General features: G+C 41.2%; 2 protein-coding genes and 2 long non-coding RNA genes across 8 annotated transcripts; 3 read left to right on the forward strand and 1 right to left on the reverse strand.

Annotated features, from left to right (window-relative positions):
• Positions 1 to 1613: 1613 nt before the first annotated feature.
• LOC143502742 (uncharacterized) lies at positions 1614 to 4531 on the forward strand. The gene is made up of 8 exons (XM_076995430.1): positions 1614 to 1902; positions 2084 to 2250; positions 2369 to 2551; positions 2746 to 2910; positions 3152 to 3283; positions 3405 to 3531; positions 3643 to 3665; positions 4384 to 4531. The coding sequence occupies exons 1-8, from the start codon at positions 1876 to 1878 to the stop codon at positions 4529 to 4531; spliced, it is 972 nt and encodes a 323-aa protein (XP_076851545.1). The 5' UTR covers positions 1614 to 1875.
• Positions 4383 to 6998, forward strand: LOC143502740 (ubiquitin carboxyl-terminal hydrolase 37-like). Of its 4 annotated transcripts, none has more exons than XR_013127140.1 (7): positions 4383 to 4509; positions 4613 to 4683; positions 5012 to 5081; positions 5158 to 5296; positions 5389 to 5492; positions 6208 to 6254; positions 6344 to 6998. XR_013127140.1 is itself a non-coding variant. In XM_076995427.1 (6 exons), the coding sequence occupies exons 2-5, from the start codon at positions 4642 to 4644 to the stop codon at positions 5453 to 5455; spliced, it is 318 nt and encodes a 105-aa protein (XP_076851542.1). In that variant the 5' UTR covers positions 4383 to 4509; positions 4613 to 4641; the 3' UTR covers positions 5456 to 5492; positions 6208 to 6998. The 4 variants fall into 4 exon arrangements, 2 of the variants coding, with proteins under 2 accessions (XP_076851542.1, XP_076851543.1); XR_013127141.1 differs by having other exon boundaries at positions 6208 to 6250; XM_076995427.1 differs by having other exon boundaries at positions 6208 to 6998.
• Positions 6999 to 8316: 1318 nt separating this feature from the next.
• Positions 8317 to 8915, forward strand: LOC143502726 (uncharacterized). Its single transcript, XR_013127129.1, has 3 exons — positions 8317 to 8386; positions 8527 to 8764; positions 8850 to 8915. It is a non-coding gene; the product is annotated as an uncharacterized LOC143502726 (long non-coding RNA).
• A 1560-nt stretch (positions 8916 to 10475) lies between these two features.
• LOC143502730 (uncharacterized) lies at positions 10476 to 18844 on the reverse strand. Of its 2 annotated transcripts, none has more exons than XR_013127132.1 (3): positions 18644 to 18844; positions 18197 to 18293; positions 10476 to 13281 (listed from the first exon to the last, which is right to left on the reverse strand). It is a non-coding gene; the product is annotated as an uncharacterized LOC143502730 (long non-coding RNA). The 2 variants fall into 2 exon arrangements; XR_013127133.1 differs by having other exon boundaries at positions 10478 to 13013.
• Between the last annotated feature and the right edge of the window lie 1227 nt (positions 18845 to 20071).

Consider the following 20071-nt stretch of genomic DNA (forward strand, 5'->3'; position numbering starts at 1 on the left):
CTGATATAGGTGATGACGAGGAGGTGGTGATAGAAGGTGAATTAGTGGAAAAGTATCCATTTTGATATTTATTCACATTTATTGTTTTGACATTTGTTGTTGTTTTTTTAGTATTCTAGTAGTTTTTAGTACAATAGTGTGTGTGAGTGTGTGTAGGGGGGAAATGGAACAAGTGACTTATAATTTGGAGTGTGAAAGTATGATATGGTGAATTTTGCATTTCCATATAGGATTAAGTCTGTGTTTGATGTTTAATTCACATACATCTGTTGTTTTTGCAAAGATACTGGTTTGTGTTTTTTCTTCCCCTCCAGAACAAATAGTGGGGAAGGCTGCTATGAGGGGTTCAGGAGCTAAAAAATGGACAATACAGAAGGACTCTGAACAAGGATGCTGAGAGATGGTGTCCAGAGTCCACAGGCTGTCGACACTACACTGAGAGTCAAGCTGCTGAGGAGCTGCAGAGTGACACATCAATATGGTTTCCTTCGTATATACATCTGCATACTAGTGGATTGTGTGATAATATTAATCTGAATAAAGTATAATCATGTGTTTTGAATGTATTCTATGAGCAAATATGATGGTTGATGGTGATATAGGATGATGTTTCTGTTAGTTGGATGAGTACATGTGGGTCCTCAGATGTTTTGTTTTTTCCTCGATGCTAGGGAAAGGGGTAACTAGGTAAGGAAAGGTTCGAATTTCAGGTCCGATGGGTCGACCAGCCTGGATTTGAACATTTTGACTTTATTTTCTGAGGTTTCTATATGTATTTGTTAAGCTATATAACTACTTCATTTGCTTGAAATATTCTCCTTTTTCAAATTAGGTTGGAGTGCTTTATGTGGTCGCCTAGGCAGAGGGGCCGTAAGAGAATTTTCCTGTCTAGATTGTTTGATGGACATTTCAAGAAAGATATCTGCCTGACAGGTTTTTTGCTCTTACACTCCACAAAGATGTTGTATTGTTAAGTGTGCTGTAGGAAGCACTATAGGAGAGTTGTTATAATGGGATTGATACAAAAATGTATGACATGTAACAAATATGACATTTTCTTTTGTTTTTCGAGACTCTGCGTAGTCTCGAAGGGGGGAAATATGTAGTGTCTGTGCCTATGTAATACATTATGTAGTGTTTAAGTTTAAACTAACTGGTCTAAAATTTATTTCTCTTCTTGCTTATGTTCAGTTGAGCAGGACAAAGAGGTTGAAGAATGTGGTTTACATATGTTTTTTGGTTTAGGGGAAAAGGGGCCCTAGTTCAGGGGTCAAAGGTCTGGTGGGCCCTTTCTCACCCTACTCGCTTTTCTTTTTCCTGATGGATGATATGATAGAGTTTACAGATGTGAGGAGCATCAGACCTCCTTTGTGTAACTCGCATATAAATATGGGTAGACTTGCAGTGTTCGAGAGAGGAGATTCACATTGGCCCGAGACCTCTCTCAAGCAAGACCTAGGTGCTTGATTTGATGCTGTTCTTTTTTTTATAATAAACTTATTATTGACAACTAAGACAGTGTCGGCGGAGACTTCTTCATTCATCATCACAGCATTGCTAAAGAAGAAAATACACCTCACAAGCTTGTATTTTGGAACCACCAGAAGACCTGTGTCTGAGGACCTAAGTGTTTGGTTTTGGATATAGGGTATAGAAGTTGTGCTAAATAGTCTGGAGCTTACAGCTTCACACTTAACGACAACAGAACGCAGCACTATTTACGTCATATAGCTACTGACGTTAACAACGAGGCCGTGACAGCGCTGCACAATAGAACCAGGTCAATATATCGCGAACATCACATTTAAAGTACCTGCAAACCCGACGCGACGACGTTTACATTAATTCTGTTAGGAAGGAGCGTATATCGGACAAATGGGTTGCATTTACTCGTGTATGAAGGTAGCTATCTAACGTTTTTATACGTTGTGGTCTAAAAAGGAGTAACCGGCATTTTTATACCGGTTATTCTCCGATTCTCCGATATTTTCTCCGATATTTTTTCGATTTAAGATGTGATGCTTTTTAGGGTGTACTGAGGTTTCCCATACCCATGATTTGACAAACCAATGCTTTCCTACAGAAAAAGAACAAAGAGGGTGTGAATAGTGAAGTTAAAAAGAAGAAAAAGCAAAGATGGTGGAGACATATAGAGTCATCCTCCCTGACACAAGTAACTGACACTCAGTCCTTGAATGTCAGCTCCTCCTCCATCTCTTGCTCCTCTTCCTCTGAGGGACACTTAACCAGGTATGAAAACCGTCCCAGCCTTATGAATTGTGTAGTCACATGCACATGTGTAGTCACATGCACATTTGGTTATTATTTATTCTGTCTATGATTTTTCCCTGGAATTATTTGCCCCCAGGTCCAACAACAAACTCCCTACTGAACCCAAGAACACGGAAGGGATTGTTCCTGGTCAGAGCTCAGAATCTTTTATGATTTTGTCCCTTTGCATAGTATGTTTTAGTCAAAGACACTTACTCCAAGGTTTTGTTCTCTCCATAGGGGCTGCTGATAAAGATGTGTGCTCCGTGCCCATGGATAGGTGGGTACATTATTAAAGTCATCTTCATGGCACAGTAAAGTATGGACAATCTATAATGGTTATATATTGACATTGTGGCATAAATCAAGAGAAACTGAAAAATATTAAAAACAACATTTGTATGTACAGTATGTGAACATTTTGTGCACTACACAAACTCCATATTCATCTGTCACTTCTACTCTCTCTTTCAGATTTCCGGCTGTTGTGGTAGAGGGAGACTTTCGTGTGCAGAATTTGCAGCACCTGTTACCGCACATCGTCAGTAGTGAAAGGGTGACTGAGAGTGGCCAGGGTGAGGGCCAAGGACACGCCCCCACTGTTTCTGCTGGCAGAGACACAGAGATCCGACAGCTCGGGTAAAGACAGAACACGTTGTGTTTTAGCACACAACCATTACGTGATTTTGCAGTGTACACAGATGTAATGTACACAGTCTTTATCTCTGAACCAAAATAAAGGCACGTAGCAATTAAAGGAGCAATAAGTATTTTTGCAGTTCTTCTTCAAATTCTGAAATGATGTGACATTGACACCTAGTGGCCTGGAAGTTTTACTGATTATGTATTAAATCTATTCTAAACATTAATGTCCTGTTAGGTTTCCCAACATTGGGAATACATGTTATATGAACGCCACTCTGCAGTGTCTTCTGAGTCTCTCCTGCTTCTGGAGCCCCATCAGAGCTCAGTGCTCCAGCTGGACGGATCCATCCAGCTGCCAGATGCTCAGGTAGCCAATCAGGAACAGAGGATTCACATGTCTAAATGAACTGTTCAACTATGAGTGCTTAGAGAGGTGTTGTGATGCTGAGAGTTATAAACCACATTGGTCTCCCTGTTACTGTGCGTAGATGTTTTGCAGATCTACAGCAAGGCAGGCTCACTAGTCGTAGCTCTTCAAAGAAGAAGAAGCTCCTGAGAGCCCTGAATGCCTGTATTTCAGTCAGATGCCCTGCGTTTGGAGAGGACTACGAACAGGTTCGGCTAAACAACCCTCTGAGCCATTCAGAACACATCAGAACCACATGCAGTAGTCTGCAGGAACTGCACACAACCTTCTTTGTTTTCTCAACTCTGTTGCTGCTGAAGTCCAGGAGTAATGCCGTTCCGATGTACTGTCTTCCACAGGATGCTCATGAGTTCCTGATGATGTGTTTGCTTCAGCTGAAGGAGGAGGGAGAGACACTCAGGGTTTCCTCCTTCTCTTACATCTGCCCTGTGGCAAATTTTGAGTTTCACCTCAAATCTGTGCGCACCTGCAGCAGGTAATTCTGTGCTATATCACCACATCTCCTTCTTGTAAATCAACTGTTCTTAACATGTGTTTCTTCAGAGTGTGCATTGTCACAAAGTATGCACACACTTGGTATGGGATAATGTGGGTTATTTCTGTGTGAATGTTGTAACCTCTCTGTTGATTTCTGTTGTTTGAAAGCTGTGGACTGCAGAGCTCCAGAGTGGAGGACTTCAACCACCTCTCTGTTAACCTGAGCTCTACCTTGACTGACAGCCTACACAATTACTTCAAGGTCTGTCACCTCACACACCCCTACTGGACAACACTTTTTTTGCCAGTTTGTTAAGTTAGGGAGCCATCCTAACCATTGTCACTCTCAATCAAAACTTTTTTTCAGTCAACGGTTTTGGAGTTCAAATGTGAATGTGGTCAAGGCACCGAGGCATGTGAAGTGGTGGAGTTCTTCACACTCCCACGGTGAGTCTCGCATTATGTGAATTACCACAAACAATGAGTTTTACCACAAAACAATGGTTTTAAAGCAGTCATCTCACACTCTTCCAATTCTTACATCATTTTTCCTTTTGGAACAGAGTTCTGATCCTCCACATTAAGAGGTTTGACATGCTGGGCAAGAAACTAACAAACCTAATGGACATCCCCTCAGAGCTGGACCTCTCTGTCCTCCCTGGAGTGGCTTCACTCGGGCAACCGTTAAGGTCAGCTTGTACAACGGCCTGAGCATACGCTCTCTCACCTCTGTCCACCCTTTCACAATTAGCAATGAGACGCTAACTGAATGGCTTTGTGATGTGTCCACAGTGGACCAGCATACACCCAGGACAAAGGACATGAGGAGGATAATCTGGAGAAAAGCTCTGTGCCAGAACAAGGTAAACATCAGCCATTTTCCTACAGTGATCAATTAAATTTTGGATTTACAACCTGTCTACGTTTATACGTACCTGCCATAATGATGTAGTTCTCTCAACCCATTAGTAGTAAATGAGAGCAGAGAAGGACAGGGAGAGAAAGTACAGCACGTCAGCCCACTGGTGAGGAAATAGAGAGAGAGATGAAAAAGAAGATTGAAAGATGCTGAGAGAGACTGAGAAAGACAGGCTGAGAGAGATAGATAGATATGAGAGAGACCCATATCAACGATCTAAGATGCATTCTTACTTAATCATATGAAAAAACAGATGTACTTGTTGTTTGCAGGAAACTGTTCACACAGACATCTACAGACTCCACGCTGTGGTGTCTCATTTGGGTGGCAGCATGGACAGTGGTGAGCAGTCTGATAATATCCACAAACATGCAGTAGAAACTATAAAGTGACTAATGACATCTTGCTTCCCTGACAGGGCACTACATCAGCGACGTAGCTGAGGAGAAAGGAGAGTGCTGGTTAAAATTCAACGATTCAAAGGTTTCAAAAAAGACAGAGCCAGCCGTCCTTAAGAGCAGGGCAAAAACAGCCTACCTGCTTTTCTACATGCAAAGGTAGTAGCTCACCTTCTAACTCAGGTACATCTGCTGAAACACATAGAGAACTGGCTGAATTCCAGCTGCTCCTGTTTTGCTGTTGTCTCCAGTGGGGCTGGAGAGAAGAATGTGGTCCCGTGGATGGTGGACCAGGGAGAAGCAGCAGTATCCCCCTAAACCCAACTCCATGCCATGACTAAGTCAGGATACACATGTAAGCACCTACATCCACACTTAACAAGACAGGCTACACATCTGCTCAGTTCAGTTCAGGTCTATTTCTGTCTGTTCCTGTCGTCCAATCGTAGGAGATAATTCATTAAGAACGGCTTCTGCCTTTCAGATTTGGGAACATAGATACCTCTGTCCATGGGGACAGATACAAATTCCATAAGATTTTACATGTTGGCAGAAACCTAACCTTTACCCTGCCCTTACAATCAAAATTATAAGGCTAGACACAATTAGAAACTTCCTTCCTAAATTACCGCTCACACTGGTATGTGTGGTATATTACATCTTTTTATATTACTGGTAATATTCAAGTGAGTTATTATTTGCTCAACATTAACACTCCTCCCCCCTTGTGTGATAAGGCTACAGACTACCATTTTAAAATGATTAATGCTTAGATGGTATTTTCATTACAATTAATTAGTTAAATATGATTCAGACCAGCAGACTACAGGCAACTGCTAAACAACAAGCTGTAAAGGTGATCATCACTTCAATGCTATATCCGTTATATCTGTTAATGGGTTGCGTTTCTATGGGAATTGTGTAAATAGCCCCTTGCTTTTCTTCCAAATCTTAGTAGATAAAAGGCTTTCTAATAAAAAATGACTATTTATGAATGACGTCACTTTAGACAGCATGTAGCCTAGATGACCTGTCAACGCTTGATTTTCTCCACCATTCATGTGTTAAAGGCCAGAAAAGGCGTGACACAGGCGGACACTGCTCCCGACTCTGGCAAGTACGCAACAAAGCGGAAAGACTTCCGTTGTTTGAAGGGTGAACCGAGTGAACCAAGCGGTGTCTGTTTTGTCCGACTGATCTGAGAAGTTGGGACGTGCCGGAGTAAATACAGCTGAGCTGCTGGTGGAAGCGAGAACGTGAGAGACTCTGCTGCTGGTGCTGTCTGTGCACGAGAAGCGCACTGATTAAAAGGAAGGGTGAGGACGCTCACCTTTCCCAAAGCTAAGTGCAACCCCCTACCTTTTTAGAAGAATTTTAACCTTCTGCCATCCACCAGTCGTAGTTTTAGGGCAGTACATTTTAATCGTTTTAGTTTGTTGGAGTCCGTTGCTATAAATACTGAAGTTGCTTTCTATTAGGCTGGGTACTGCTATAGGTTTATTTCATTATTTGATTTTTGGTTGTGTAAGGGATTTGGATTTGTTTGGTTTGATTTATTTTGGGGTTTATAATTTGGAGGGTTTGCTGTGGTGTTTTAAGTAGTTTTTTTCCAGTGCTAGCCTATTGGGGAACATTTTGTTTGGCTAAAATATTCTATATTCTTTGGGCTCCATTTTTGTGTTGCGTCTTTGTGGGTTTTTGTTTCTTTGTTACAATTTCAGTTATTTTGAGTGGTGACTGCGTTTTGTTTTTGTTCTGTCCTTTGTCTGCAGCATTGCTATCCAGAACACTAAGTGGACTGTTGCGTGTCCCTCCTTGAACTGGCTGCCGAGGTTCTGGACTGGGACTGGGTGCACTTGGAGTTGATTCTTTTTTTTTTTTTTTTTAAATATAAAATTCTTTTGTTGAATAAATATATTGTGCAAATTCCCGTCTTCTCTCTGCATTTGTCAACTTGTGACTCCCCAAGGTGTAGTGGTTGGGATTGGGCTAAGGGAAATATAAAATGTTGCCCTTTGTCGGGAAAGGCCGTGACATTAGTAGTAAATAGTTCTTGGTTCTTTTCTCTGGCTGTTTGCCTAAAGTCGCTCCTCAGTCATTTTGGACTCCTCAGTTTTTACATTCTATTTGATAATTGCCAGTGTTTGCTTTGAAAGTGAGTGTGCTGGTTGTGTTCTCCAGAGATCTGCACAATGCATTTATCACACTGTTCACGCTGCTCACCATGACTCACTGGTGTGTCCTGCTGTCAGAAGTACAAAGGGTTCCAGAGCTGGACAGCATCACCTGCAGCATTTACATCGTTCTGTGGATTTGTATTCGCTCCTTCATATTCCTGAACATTGTAATTGGCATTTTTGGTAGGTTACACTACAAGTCATTAGTTGTGCTGAATGAAATATGCAGATGGTAAAGTAGTGCAAGGGCAGAAGAATTCATTCATTGTCATTTAATGAACAATATTAATAAGCCAAATCCATGTTGCATACCCACACATGAAAATACATTCGGTTCTGTAAGGAGCGAACTCTCAAGTGCAACAACAAATTGAAATGCAGGTGAGTAGTTCTTTCATGCTGTAGTTTTTTTACTTAAACAATTTGCTCAGACAATCTTTATGCATGCAAATAGACAAATTAATAGCCAAGTTTTGTTTGTTTTTTGTTCTGATTTTAGCAGATTAAGCCAGTCTCTAGTTAGTGGGTAAGTAATGGTCCCACATAGATGGGAAGCAAAACCTGTAACATTTGTGACTGTAATATGTGCTGGAAAAACCACAAAAGGATCTAAATGCAGCGTAGTGCTTCTTTATTCTCCAGACACAATCTACTGTAGCTAGCAGCACAAGACACACACAACACGCAGCACAAAAAGAAGCGAACACAGGGCAGCAGGGTCAGGGCAGCATGGTCCATACAGTCCAGAGTCCATTACAAATCCAGGGGTCGGGCTGAGAATGAGGTGTAAGGGAGAAGCAAAGGTCACAACACCGGTAGGCAAAAACGAGCAAGGAACGCTCACTATGCAACGTCAGAGGCAAAACTTCACAATGTAAAGTGGTGAGTGAGTAGTGTAAGAAAGGTGGAGGAGGGTGGGGACACACAGGGACAGGTGGAGGTCATTAGTATTCAGGAGATTGAACATGCATGTTTCGAGAAGTTGAGACCCTGGCGCTGTGACTTCAGAAGAGCAGGGGGCTTGTGTAGCTTCACTCCTTCCTTACAGTCACTTGTGTAGAATAAATGAAGGGTGTGTGCAGATGTGTGTGGGCGTCTCCCTTGGGCTACAGGGCTGGCATACCATGACAAGCCCTAGTCCAAAATACAATGTACAACTTTTTGGTTACTATATAGGTATTTTTTGGTTACTGCATTTTGCTCTTTGTCCAGACTTCCTACTACACTTGAGGAGGATGAGGAGTCTATTTCCACCCAGGAGGCTCCACTGTATATGAAGAAGATATTTTAGACTGGGAGACGTATGTGGAGGAGAACATGCAGGCGATGCAGCTCCAGATGGAGGATGAGAAGGTGCTGTGGCCCAAGGAGCTTCTCCTACGTTACTTTGTGCTGATGAACAGACTCCAGGACATCCTGGATACCAGGATGCATCTGCAGAACCTACCAGGTAAACCTATTAGGTGGTTTACAGCACTGAAGGTGAAAGCTAGTGTTTGAGTGAGTGAATGACCTTTTTGTCTCTTGTCTTCCAGCTCAGCTGTTGCTTAACCTCCAAGATTCCAGTTACACTCCAGAGTCACTCCAGTCTCCAGTTAAAGCAGAATGAATAAAATATGCTTACATTATGTTGCATTGTGTTATCTTACTGGTCCAGTATGGTGACAAACTCCATTTACACTTAATTCACTGTATGTGGTTTATGGACTGTGTGGTGAGGGTGGCATTCAGACCACCATATGATCTGACTTACACAAATGATAATTCATGAGGATTCCTAGAAGCTGACTGCAGCCACCATCCAAGTTATTTTAAAGGCTGTTAATTGTACTAAAGATGGTCTGTTTGCCTGTTGAGTGGGCATGTGATTCTGACTTCATGTGCATCTGTCGGAATAAGTTAATTTAACATGGATTACAGAAATTAGAACCTCAAAAAAGAGCTTATGATGGCTCTAGCACTTGTATGAATACAGAAACAGACCACTGGAGAATTATCTAAAGTTTAAAAGAAAAAAAGATTTATTAGCATTGTGCTCCACACACCTTGTACCTTCTGAAGACATTTCCATGGTACCAGATCTACACTACTTTTTTTAGCTTGATGGTTAAATTATTACAATAATTCATTTTTATTGTTAGATAATTAAAATAGATTTAAAATATTTAGAATTAAGTGATCATTTAGCCCTGCATGCCATCCATACTCCACCTAGTGGTAAATAACGGGATGGCCCCCAGTGAAACGTTACTGTCCTTGAGCTAAGGAAAATTAACAAAACATTTACAGTAGTTTTATTATTAGTGGTGGGAGTAGCATTAGTATTATGTTGAATGTATACCCATGATATTTTAAATAAATATAGCAGTTTTGGTCATAATTAAAATGTAAAAATAATAGGTATAAACCATTCATGTAATTCATTATCATTGTTGTGGAAATTTCTGAAATATACGAGGACTCAGGCGTGGTTAAAAGAGAAATTTATTAATAGACAAAATAAGCATGAGAGTTCAGTCTAGAACAGAAGCTGAGAGGAGAGAGAACCGTCCCCCTCCTTTATACCGTTTAGTAGGCGGGGTTCTTATCACATGTTTACACTACATTTGGGCACACTGAGAACACAAGGCAGAATGCACAGTAGACAGTTTTTGCCTTACATGTGCATTCTCTCCTGACAGTAGTTTTCATGTTTTAGTATAAGCAGCAGCTTATAGAAACAGCTGATGGGTCCGCGGGTCAAGGCAGATAAGAGTGTTTTCTACCTCTGCACATTCCTTTAACATAGGTCATAATACACACATACACATGAGCACATGATTTCATACTGAATCACACTTCACAATTCTCTTGTAATCAGTATAACACAATTTCCATCACAATCATATACACTATATAATATAGTATATATAGTATATACACTCACCGGCCACGTTATTAGGCACACCTTGCTAGTGTCAGGAATGGCAATCACGCCCGTGACCGCCAGAGGGCGCCATCGCTGGAATATTGACCAGAACACCTGACTCTAATTTACTATTCACCACACCCTACTTAAGGACTCTGTTGTTCACAAGTCGCCAGTGCGAAGTATTGCCTCTCTGAGTGTCTTTACCAAGTTGTGATCCTGTGTATTTCTCTGATTGATGTTCTGGTTTCTGATCCTTGCTCTGTGTTTTTGATCCTCCTGCCTGTTTGGCCCTTTTGTTACCTTTGTCTGCTGCTCTTAGTCTTCTCTGGTTTTTGACTCTCCCGTTTTTGTCTTGCCCTTTTGTGCTGCTGCCTGTCTACCCTTTGGGGTCGTCCCCTTTTGGGACTTCAGTTCATTGTTTTTCTATATTAAAATTCAACATCTTTACACCTGCTAATGGATCCTTCTCTACCCTCGGGTTCACCACCATTACAGCTAGTACCAGGTTGGACCCCATTTTGCATTCAGAACTGCCTTAATCCTTTGTGGCATAGATTCAACAAGGTACTGGAAACATTCCTCAGAGAGTCTGGTCCATGTTGACATGATAGCATCATGTGATTGCTACGCAGTTGCTGCAGATTTGTCGGCTGCACATCAATGATGCGAATCTCCCGTTCCACCACATCCCAAAGGTGCTCTATTGGATTGAGATCTGACTATGTAGGCCACTGGAGTACAGGGAACTCATTGTTGTGTTCAATAAATCTGTCTGAGATGAATCATGAATTATAACATGGCGAGTTATCCTGCTGGAAGTAGCCATCAGAAGAAGGGTACACTGTGATCATAAAGTCAAAGTCAAATTTATTTATATAGCACTTTTTACAACACATGTTGTCACAAAGCAGCTTTACAATCGTATGGCTCCAGATCCATAATGAGCAAGCCAAAGGCAACAGTGGCGAGGAAAAACCCCCGATGATGGTGGGGATTAGGAAGTGAGGGAGAGACAGCCTCCCTCACATGCACCTGTTTTAATTAACTTTGTAATTTTATTTGTTGGCTGTAACTGTATTGCTGTTGTTGCATCTTGGCCAGGGCTCCCTTGAAAAAGAGGTTCTTAATGGGATTTTTCCCTGGTAAAATAAAGTTTAAATAAATAAATAAAAAATTAGGAAGAAAACCTTGGGAGGACCAAGACTGAAAAGGGAACCCATCCTCCATTGGGCAGCCTGTTGGCACAAGTCCGTATTTGTGGACAAAAGGTGGTTCTACATTTATGGTTCTAGTTCCCACAGTCCCTTCGGTGTAGATGTTGGGCCTCAGGTAGGAGCATCAGCACGTCCTCTTGTGGCAATGGCACATCCAACCCCGGCATCAGTACATCCACTGGCAAGTCAGACCATCTCCCAGGTGCTTGTAGGTGCTTGCATGCAATCGTCTTGGGTAGAAGCCTGCAAAAAGATAGACAATACAGACCGAGTGTGTGGACATCAATTTAAACCACTATTGATTTAAACATACATAGCTCAAGTGTTGTAACGTGTGAGGAGGACTGGGTATGGATTTTGGTAGGTGAGTGTAGCAGTTGCGTTGCAGTGTTTTCCAAAAGAAACACATGATTTTCAGTTTTGAATGTTTGAATGTCTTATGTGAACAACTGTGTTTAATGTTTTGCAAAAAGTGTGTTTTAGAATTTCTAAATGAGTGTAAGGCAGAGAATGTGCTTAAGGTTTAGCACACCAGGTCAACAGATAGGCTACATGGGTTACATGCACAGGGTAACATAAGAGTGGTGGAAGATGCACACAGGTCGACTATATCCTCTGTAGGAGACGAAACCTGAAAGAGGTTAGTGATTGCAAGGTGTTACCCGGGGAGAGCGTAGCTAAACAGCATAGGATGGTGATATGTAGGATGATGTTGGAGGTGAAGAAGAGGAAGAGAGTGAGAGCGGAACCTAAGATCAGGTGGTGGAAGTTAAAGGATGAGGACTGTGGTGTAAAATTCAGGGATGAGGTGAGGCAGGTACTGGGTAATGGTGGTGGTGTTCTGGATACCTGGGATGAAACTTCAAATGCAGTGAGGGATGTGGCTAGGAAGGTACTTGACCTCAGGACAGAGGAAGATAGACAAGGAGTCGTGGTGGTGGAATGAGGAAGTTCAGGAAAGTTTGAGAGGAAAGCGGTTGGCTAAAAAGAATTGGGATTTTCAGCGAGATGAAGAAAGTAGACAGAGGTACAAGGAGATGTGTCGCAAGGCAAAGAGAGCAGTGGCAGAAGCTAAAGAGAAGGCATATAGCAAGCTGTATGAGAAGTTGGACACTAAGGAAGGGGAAAAGGATCTGTACAGATTGGCCAGACAGAGAAACTGTGATGGGCAGGATGTGCAGCAGGTTAGGATGATAAAGGATAAAGATGGAAATGTGTTGTCTGGTGAGGAGAGTGTCTTGGGAAGATGAAATGAGTATTTTGAGGAGCTGATGAATCAAGAGAATGAAAGGGAAAGAAGGTTAGAAGAGGTAGAGGTTGTGAATCAGGAAGTGCCTCAGGTGAGCAAGGAGGAAGTAAGGGCTGCAATTCAGAGAATGAAGTGTGGTAAGGCAGTTGGACCTGATGATATTCCAGTGGAGGCATGGAAATGTTTGGGAGAGACAGCAGTGGAGTTCTTGACCTAAGAGGAGGTTTATGGATGCAGTGGTAGAGGATATCAGAGTGGCTGGGGTGTCAGTGGAGGACACTCAGGACAGGGCCAGATGGAGGAGTTTGATCCGCTGTGGTGACCCCTGAAAGAGAATAGCCGAAAGAAGAAGTGCATTAAATTAGATCATTCATCTAGTGTGATTATTATAAACTTACGATTGTCCAAGGTTTGTGCCAGCACTGTTCAGTTTCAGTACAGCTGTGCACAGGGGGAACAACTGGCACACTGAGCTGAGAAAAATGTGCAGTTTGAAAAAGCAAAGCCACTATACGTTTGCATAGGGCAGTGTCTGCGACATGTGAACAGCATGCGTGTCTCAGCACAACAGGAGTTGAATCAGAAAGTCCAATCTGTAAGAGGGTAAGCAAAATTAGTAATGACTTTGTTTAATTCAGGGGTTCCGTATACCAGTCCTGGGGATCCTATATCACACGTTGTGTTTTACCTTTTCTAAAACCTGATTGACCTATTTAGCAAATTAAGATCAATGTGGGTGGGGCCGAGTAAAAAAAGTGTTTTAAAATGGAGAAAAAAAATGTGCATGGCATAAGAACCCCAAGAATGGAACCTGGACCCGTTTGCTTATTTTATGACAATAGATTTTGCATACAGAACATGGATAGGCTATCACTGACATTAAAATAATGCTCAAGTTATACATAATCCTGAGACATGTATATCTGTCTAACCCAGGGATGTCAAAGTCAAATACACAGAGGGCCAAAAAACCAAATTTGCTACAAGCAGAGGGCCGGACTGGTTCAATGTTTATTAAAACATATTGAAATGATTGCACATAGCCTATTGAACCAAGACCTAACACAGTGTATATTATTTAATGCTTAAATGAATAAAGCAATATTTTCTTATGGATCTGTCAGTAATTTCAAGTGAAAACATTTTTCAGCAAGCAAACAGATAAAAACAAACTTCCTTCAAAGAAAACATGTCCTGTACATTAAATGAATAAAGTCAGGGGTGCAATTACTTACTTTCTGAGGTGTATGCAAACATACTATCGGAACGAACGAAAGTTGTTGACGGGGGGAGGGGGGGGGGGTGGCGAACGTAAGATGGACACAAATTAAGTATTATATCTCATCGATTTGGCGCCCCCTCTAGTGCAGTGCCCCTATGCGTCGCATACGCTGCATGCCCCCTTTTTGCGCCACTGAATAAAGTAATAAAGGTTTGAAAAGTGCTGGAATTTAGGCTAAGTACTTGAAAATGCTTGAAATTGTAACTACTTCGTTTCACAACAAATATCTGTCTGACTGAACAGGAGTGAGTTTCCCAAAACGTTCTTAGCACTAAGTACTTCTTAACCTCGTACATAAGAACGAGGTTACGAAGTACTTAGTGCTAAGAACGTTTTGGGAAACTCACCCCAGTTCTCTTGTATTGCGTTAACAAATACGAGCCTCTTGTAATTCCAGGACGAAACATGAGAGAACGTGAAGACGTTAAGATTGGGCGTTTTGAAAATAAACAACCATTAAATAATGTGAATAAAAAACTAATCATTTCGAATATATGTATAAATATTTAACTTAATTAAGTTTAATGTGCTGGTGCGCGCAAAGTTGCAAAATTCGAGAGGTGCACGACCTCACGAATCGACAGAGCGCACAGGTGAAGCCACTGCGATTACGTCATTTTCGCTGCGCGGACCCTCGCCGCTTGTGTGCGCTACAGTGACTTTGCGGGCTACCGTTGCATTGTGGGGAATGTAGTGTTTGTGCGTGCAAAACACCATCGGGTGGCTGTGTCTTGCGGGCCGGTTCTAATAGTAATTAAATATCATCCAGGGGGCCATAGATAATCAATTCACGGGCCGGATCTGGCCCGCGGGCCTTGACTTTGACATATGTGGTCTAACCTGTCAACAAACCCCTTAACTTTTGTTAGTCAAAAACAGTGAACATCTGAACTTAACGACAAACAGAGACTCCAACCCAGTCACTGAGACCCCATGTCATGCATATTTTAGTGCTTTTCCTCATTTATAATACCAGATTCAGCTCATTAACTAAGTAAAAAACTGTCATATTGGAGGAACACAAAAAAACTGCAAAGTATAGTGTTGACAGGACTGACTCTGGGGACTCTGTTTTGCCAATATATTCATTCCTAGAGCAGTGTCTCTTAATCCTACTTGTGGTAATTCACATAGCTCAACACACATAATCCACTTCACTAGTGACTTAATAAACCGTTTGTTTGATAAGCAGTTGGAGCTAGATCATGTACATTCAATACTTTGTGTGTTGAATCGTGGAATATTTAAAACTGTGTGGAGCAGTTAGGAACAGGACTGAGAAACACTGCCATAGAGTTTCAAGCTCAGCTCCAGGATACCAACAGCTCAATGTTATTCCACTTTTCTAGAATGTTCAGAATGGTCAGCGCAAAATTTAAGAGATTTCTTTCCATGCTCTCTACTTCACTGTAATCCATGCCTTAAAAACAAACAAAAGATAAGATATATAGCACATTATACTCAGTACTCTATATATAATAGAGATGTACTATGAAATGTACCATTTTACATCCAAATAAAATTATAAAAGTTATCCCATCTCTTCTCTCTCCCTATCCATATATAGCTATGGAGAACAGGTGGGATGAGGTATTCAACTTCCTCTCTCAGGGATCATACCCATCTGGGTATAATAACTCCCAAAAATTACATTTGAGGAGGTATGCTTCCAAATTTACTGAAAAGGGTGAGCATTTATTTGTTTAAATGTAGCCAGTGTCTTGGTAAGGTAGCTCTTTAATTATTATACGACTTTAATGAATGTTAATTAGGGATGCACCGAAATGAAAATTCTTAGCCGAAACCGAAAACCGAAAATTAGGAAACCAAGGCCGAAAGCCGAAAACCGAAACACCGAAATAGCCTACATTATGCCAATTATTAGTAACATTGGATTTATGGCTAACCTCACTAAAATCAAGGCATTGCTATTCAAAGAACAAATCAACTACAAAATTTCATTTGAAAATATTTATTTAGCACTGACATTACAGTAATGCATATTATAAAATAAAATTAGTGGTGGGCCGATAACGACGATAACGCTGACAACGGCCGACCACTAATTAAATTTAACTCGCTTGCAGACCGTTTTTATCTGAGAGGATAAATATATGTATTTTATACGAGTTAAATTTAATTATAACTGATTGGCCTGAAAGATAAATATAAATTCTCTCATAAAAACGTGACGTGAGTTGCAACAACATTAAACAGCTCAGGTAAACACGCTTCTGAGAAATGTCGTCTGCTCGGCAAAACATAACGGGGCTCAATGTGCTCTATTAGCCTACGAAATCCCTACGACAGAGAACGGCTGATCGTCTAAGGCAGCGAGTTCCATAATTTTTGGTGTAATGTCCTTTGCCTTGGCGCCATCACTGGAAAACTTTTTTGCTAGCTTTATCCAAATAAGCGCGTGCAGGTGGCGATTTTTGCTTGCGTCATCACAGTACATTGTTTCGGCCGTGTTGTTTCGGTGATGAAAGTATTTCGGCCGAAAACCGAAAATGCAAATTTAAGCCATTTCGGCCGAAAATTTTCGGTGGCCGAATTTTCGGTGCATCCCTAATGTTAATGAATATTCAATGCAGAAGGACAGCTTTTCTTTAAAAGTAGAAAAGCCATAAAATCCAAAGAAGAGGCAAGAAAGCTTTCAGGAATTTCACGCCTCTCCGATTGGAGGACATTCAGGCATCCTGAAAACTCGAGCTGCAGTGTGCTCCAGATTTTACTGGCTTGGCATGACCATTGATCTTGACAACTGGGTATGTGTTGAAGTGCGTTCTTGTGTGTTTTGAGCTGTTGATAAATCTGCATAAATATTAACAGTGACTTTCTTAAAGGTCTTGGAATGTGATCAGTGCCAGCGAACTGGAAAACCTTTGACTGGTGCCCAGCCATTGGAGTGTATAAAAGTAAATGTCCAGTGGTATCTCTATAATATACAACAGCTTTTAAGAAAAATGTTGAAATGTAAAATAAAACATGTATGTTTTACATTTATAGGTATCTGCTGTCTGGGAGCTCATTGGCATTGATTGGACAGGACCGCTTCCAAAAACTGCCGATGGCTTCCAGTATATCCTGACAGCCACAGATTACTTTTCCAAATGGGTTGAAGCTTTCCCAATAAAGACAAAATCAGCAGCTGAAGTGGGACGAAATATTTGCTCAATTTTATATAGACATGGTTGTCCAAATAGAATACTCTCTGATCAGGGAAGAGAATTTGTGAATGAAGTATGTCTAATTTTTTTTATAAATGAATGAATGTTTCAATTTATATAGTGCCTTTTCACGATACCCAAGGCGCTTTACAATTGTTAAGACAGCTACCTCTCAGACAACCAATCACACACCGGCGAGAAGCGGCAGCCAATTGCGCACAGCAACTTGTTTTTATTGAACAGAGAGAGACACAGACATACACTATGGGCATTTTTGCTGTTTAAGCATGGTTACATAAATGTGTCTCTAAACATACTTAATTATAGCATTTTACCCACATGTCTCATATCAAAATGTTCAGAACAATCTCAGCTCTCTTCCTAATGAGGTTACATTGACTTAGAGTATTGCATAAATAAATAATATGGTCCTAAACCTGGAAATATGAGGCATATTTTCAAAAATTTTCATATTTTATATGAAATTACACATTTACTAAAAGATCAATAATATTGTTGCTTGAAATATGTTTGCTCAAGGGTTTGCTTCACAAAAATAGTGAAACATGTAATATATATAGTAGTATACAAGTACAAAAATGTGTACACCAAACTACGAAACTCCCATCAAACTCCTGAACTACAGGCTAAATCAGCATAGCCAAAACCATATCCACTCATCTAGATTATTATATACTATACTTTCACATCTACAAAGCAAGCATATAGGCAAAAGACAAATACGAAATAATAAAAAAATAAGTAAAAATAATTTTATAAAGAATAAATTACGAATTTTGCACAGAAGCAGTTTCTAGCTAGACAACCAGCTAGCCAGGAGGCTAGCTAGACAGCTAGTAACACATCGCGAGCCGATCTGCGATCGTCCGCTATTATAGTGAGCAATATTGCAAAATAACATTCATTTAGCCTTCGATCTGTTATACTTTTCATAAAACCCTTCAGGAAATCAACATAGGTTCATAACCGCTATGTAGTAGTAGTAAGGGCTAGTAGTAGTAGTAGTAAACTACTGAGCAAAACCGGTTTGTTTACCTCAGGCGTCAAAAAGCGGCCAAAACTTCCGCAAAGGGCGATATGTTTCCTGAGGTCGTAGGTCATCGGGTCATCGGTCACGAGTCTCTCCTCAGGCCTACAATATGGGGGTCATCAGTAGACGCTAGCTAGCTAGATGCTACATAGAACTACAAACAGGACTACAGTACACCATCGCGAAATTCGCGACCCTATCTGTGATCGCCCGCTATTATAGTGATCGATATTGCATTTAGTCATCGATCGTTTATATTTTTCATAAACCCCTCAGGAAATCAACACAGGTTCATCAGTAGACGCTAGCTAGCCAGATGCTAGCTAGCTGCTAGCTAGCGAACTAACTACACGGGACCATCGCGAAATTCGCGACCCTATCTGTGATCGCCCGCTATTATAGTGATCAATATTGCAAAATAACATTCTATTAGTCATCGATCATCAACATACCTTCACCATCGCCATGTAGGTGAGTAGACGCTAGCTCGCTAGCTAGCGGCCGTCAAAGTGTATTTCCGTGTTTGTCCGAGGTGAAACGGATCTAATGCCGTCCTAAAACCCTCCTACATCCGTAAAGGGCGATGTGAGTGATGTCAGCGGTCATGTAATGACTGACACTTGAATCCGCCAGTCACAGCAGTCACAGCAGCCCCCCCCCCCTTGTGCAAGCCATAAAAGGATTAGCCATATACGGGCGTGCTTCAACTCGGTCATGTATTGCCATCTTGTGGCCAGTCTGCTCAAGCATGAATTAACATTTTTTTGAAAACAGTTTCCAGTTTTCAAACACGTTCTAACCGTGTGCCTGCGATGTTGTATCGCTGAGATATTAATAACATTAATGTATATACTCGCACGGTGGCCATCTTTGACGCATGGGTGCGTCAGTAGACCTGGGTGTCAACCACATCAAGCCATACAGAAGAAGCCAAAATGATGACAGGCAAGTCACCACTCAAGAATCTCACAAGATCCTCAAAGAGAATGAGACCAGCACATGTTCTGATGGCCCCAACTCTTTGACCATGGGAGGAGATTTGGAAAGACTAACTGAAGACCTTTACCTGCCACAGAGACCATCAGTTATCCACTTTGCCCCTAAAAAACACACTCAAGTCTGTGATGCAACAACAGAGGTAAATTGAGGCCTACATACGTCTTGAATATATTGTTTCTTGTTTAGTGTTTATTTGATCCATTCCTTATTATTCAATGAGTCTTTATACAGACATTTTTTCAATTACACAATCATTAGAGTATGATGAGTTTGCCTTTCACAGTTTTCTGTATACCAGTCAACAGTGTATGTGACAATTACCACTGTTGACTGTTGAAGCATCCCCCAGGTTCATCAGCCATACAGGAAAGCATACAAGAAAGAGGTTGTTAATGAGTTCTGTGTTCAAGTTTGACCTGTTGGTCATTTGTTCAGCCTACCCTTGTTTATAGTTTGCATGAAAGGGATTTGGCCTGTTCAAACTATACATGTTGGCCCGTTGGCCATTTAGACCTGTTGGACGTTTGTCAGATGCACTATGTTGCCAAAAGTATGTGCATACCTCTTCTAATGAACTGATCTGGCCAGGCATGGTAATTGTATGGGAGGGAAATCTTAATTCTACATCATGCAATGGCATAGGGAATTGTGTATAGATGGCCCTGGGTTTGAAAGGCCCTGGCGTTAAACTAGGGCAAATGAGAATGGTGTTCATGTATTCACATGCTTTTGGCCATGTAACTGTAATAGTACAGGGATTAGAAAAAACAAATATCTATGCTTTGACATTCATGCTGTGCTTTCAGTTGGAATGTTGTGGGCTGCAGAAGACTGTGGTCGGGTGGAGGCAGTTGTTGGACCATATAAACTGTTTGATTCGT

This window comes from Brachyhypopomus gauderio, unplaced genomic scaffold (genome assembly GCF_052324685.1).
Source record: "Brachyhypopomus gauderio isolate BG-103 unplaced genomic scaffold, BGAUD_0.2 sc204, whole genome shotgun sequence".
Lineage (NCBI taxonomy): Eukaryota > Metazoa > Chordata > Actinopteri > Gymnotiformes > Hypopomidae > Brachyhypopomus > Brachyhypopomus gauderio.

Excerpts from the sequence above, each read along its gene's own strand:
- LOC143502742 (XM_076995430.1), top strand. The coding sequence starts at position 1,876 with ATGGGTTGCATTTACTCGTGTATGAAG. Across the intron at positions 2,552-2,745 it reads TGCTCCGTGCCCATGGATAG|ATTTCCGGCTGTTGTGGTAG; the intron begins GTGGGTACATTA and ends TCTCTCTTTCAG. Across the intron at positions 3,284-3,404 it reads TCCAGCTGCCAGATGCTCAG|ATGTTTTGCAGATCTACAGC; the intron begins GTAGCCAATCAG and ends TACTGTGCGTAG.
- LOC143502740 (XM_076995427.1), top strand. The coding sequence starts at position 4,642 with ATGAGGAGGATAATCTGGAGAAAAGCTCTGTGCCAGAACAAG. Across the intron at positions 4,684-5,011 it reads AAGCTCTGTGCCAGAACAAG|GAAACTGTTCACACAGACAT; the intron begins GTAAACATCAGC and ends TGTTGTTTGCAG. Across the intron at positions 5,297-5,388 it reads CTGCTTTTCTACATGCAAAG|TGGGGCTGGAGAGAAGAATG; the intron begins GTAGTAGCTCAC and ends TGTTGTCTCCAG.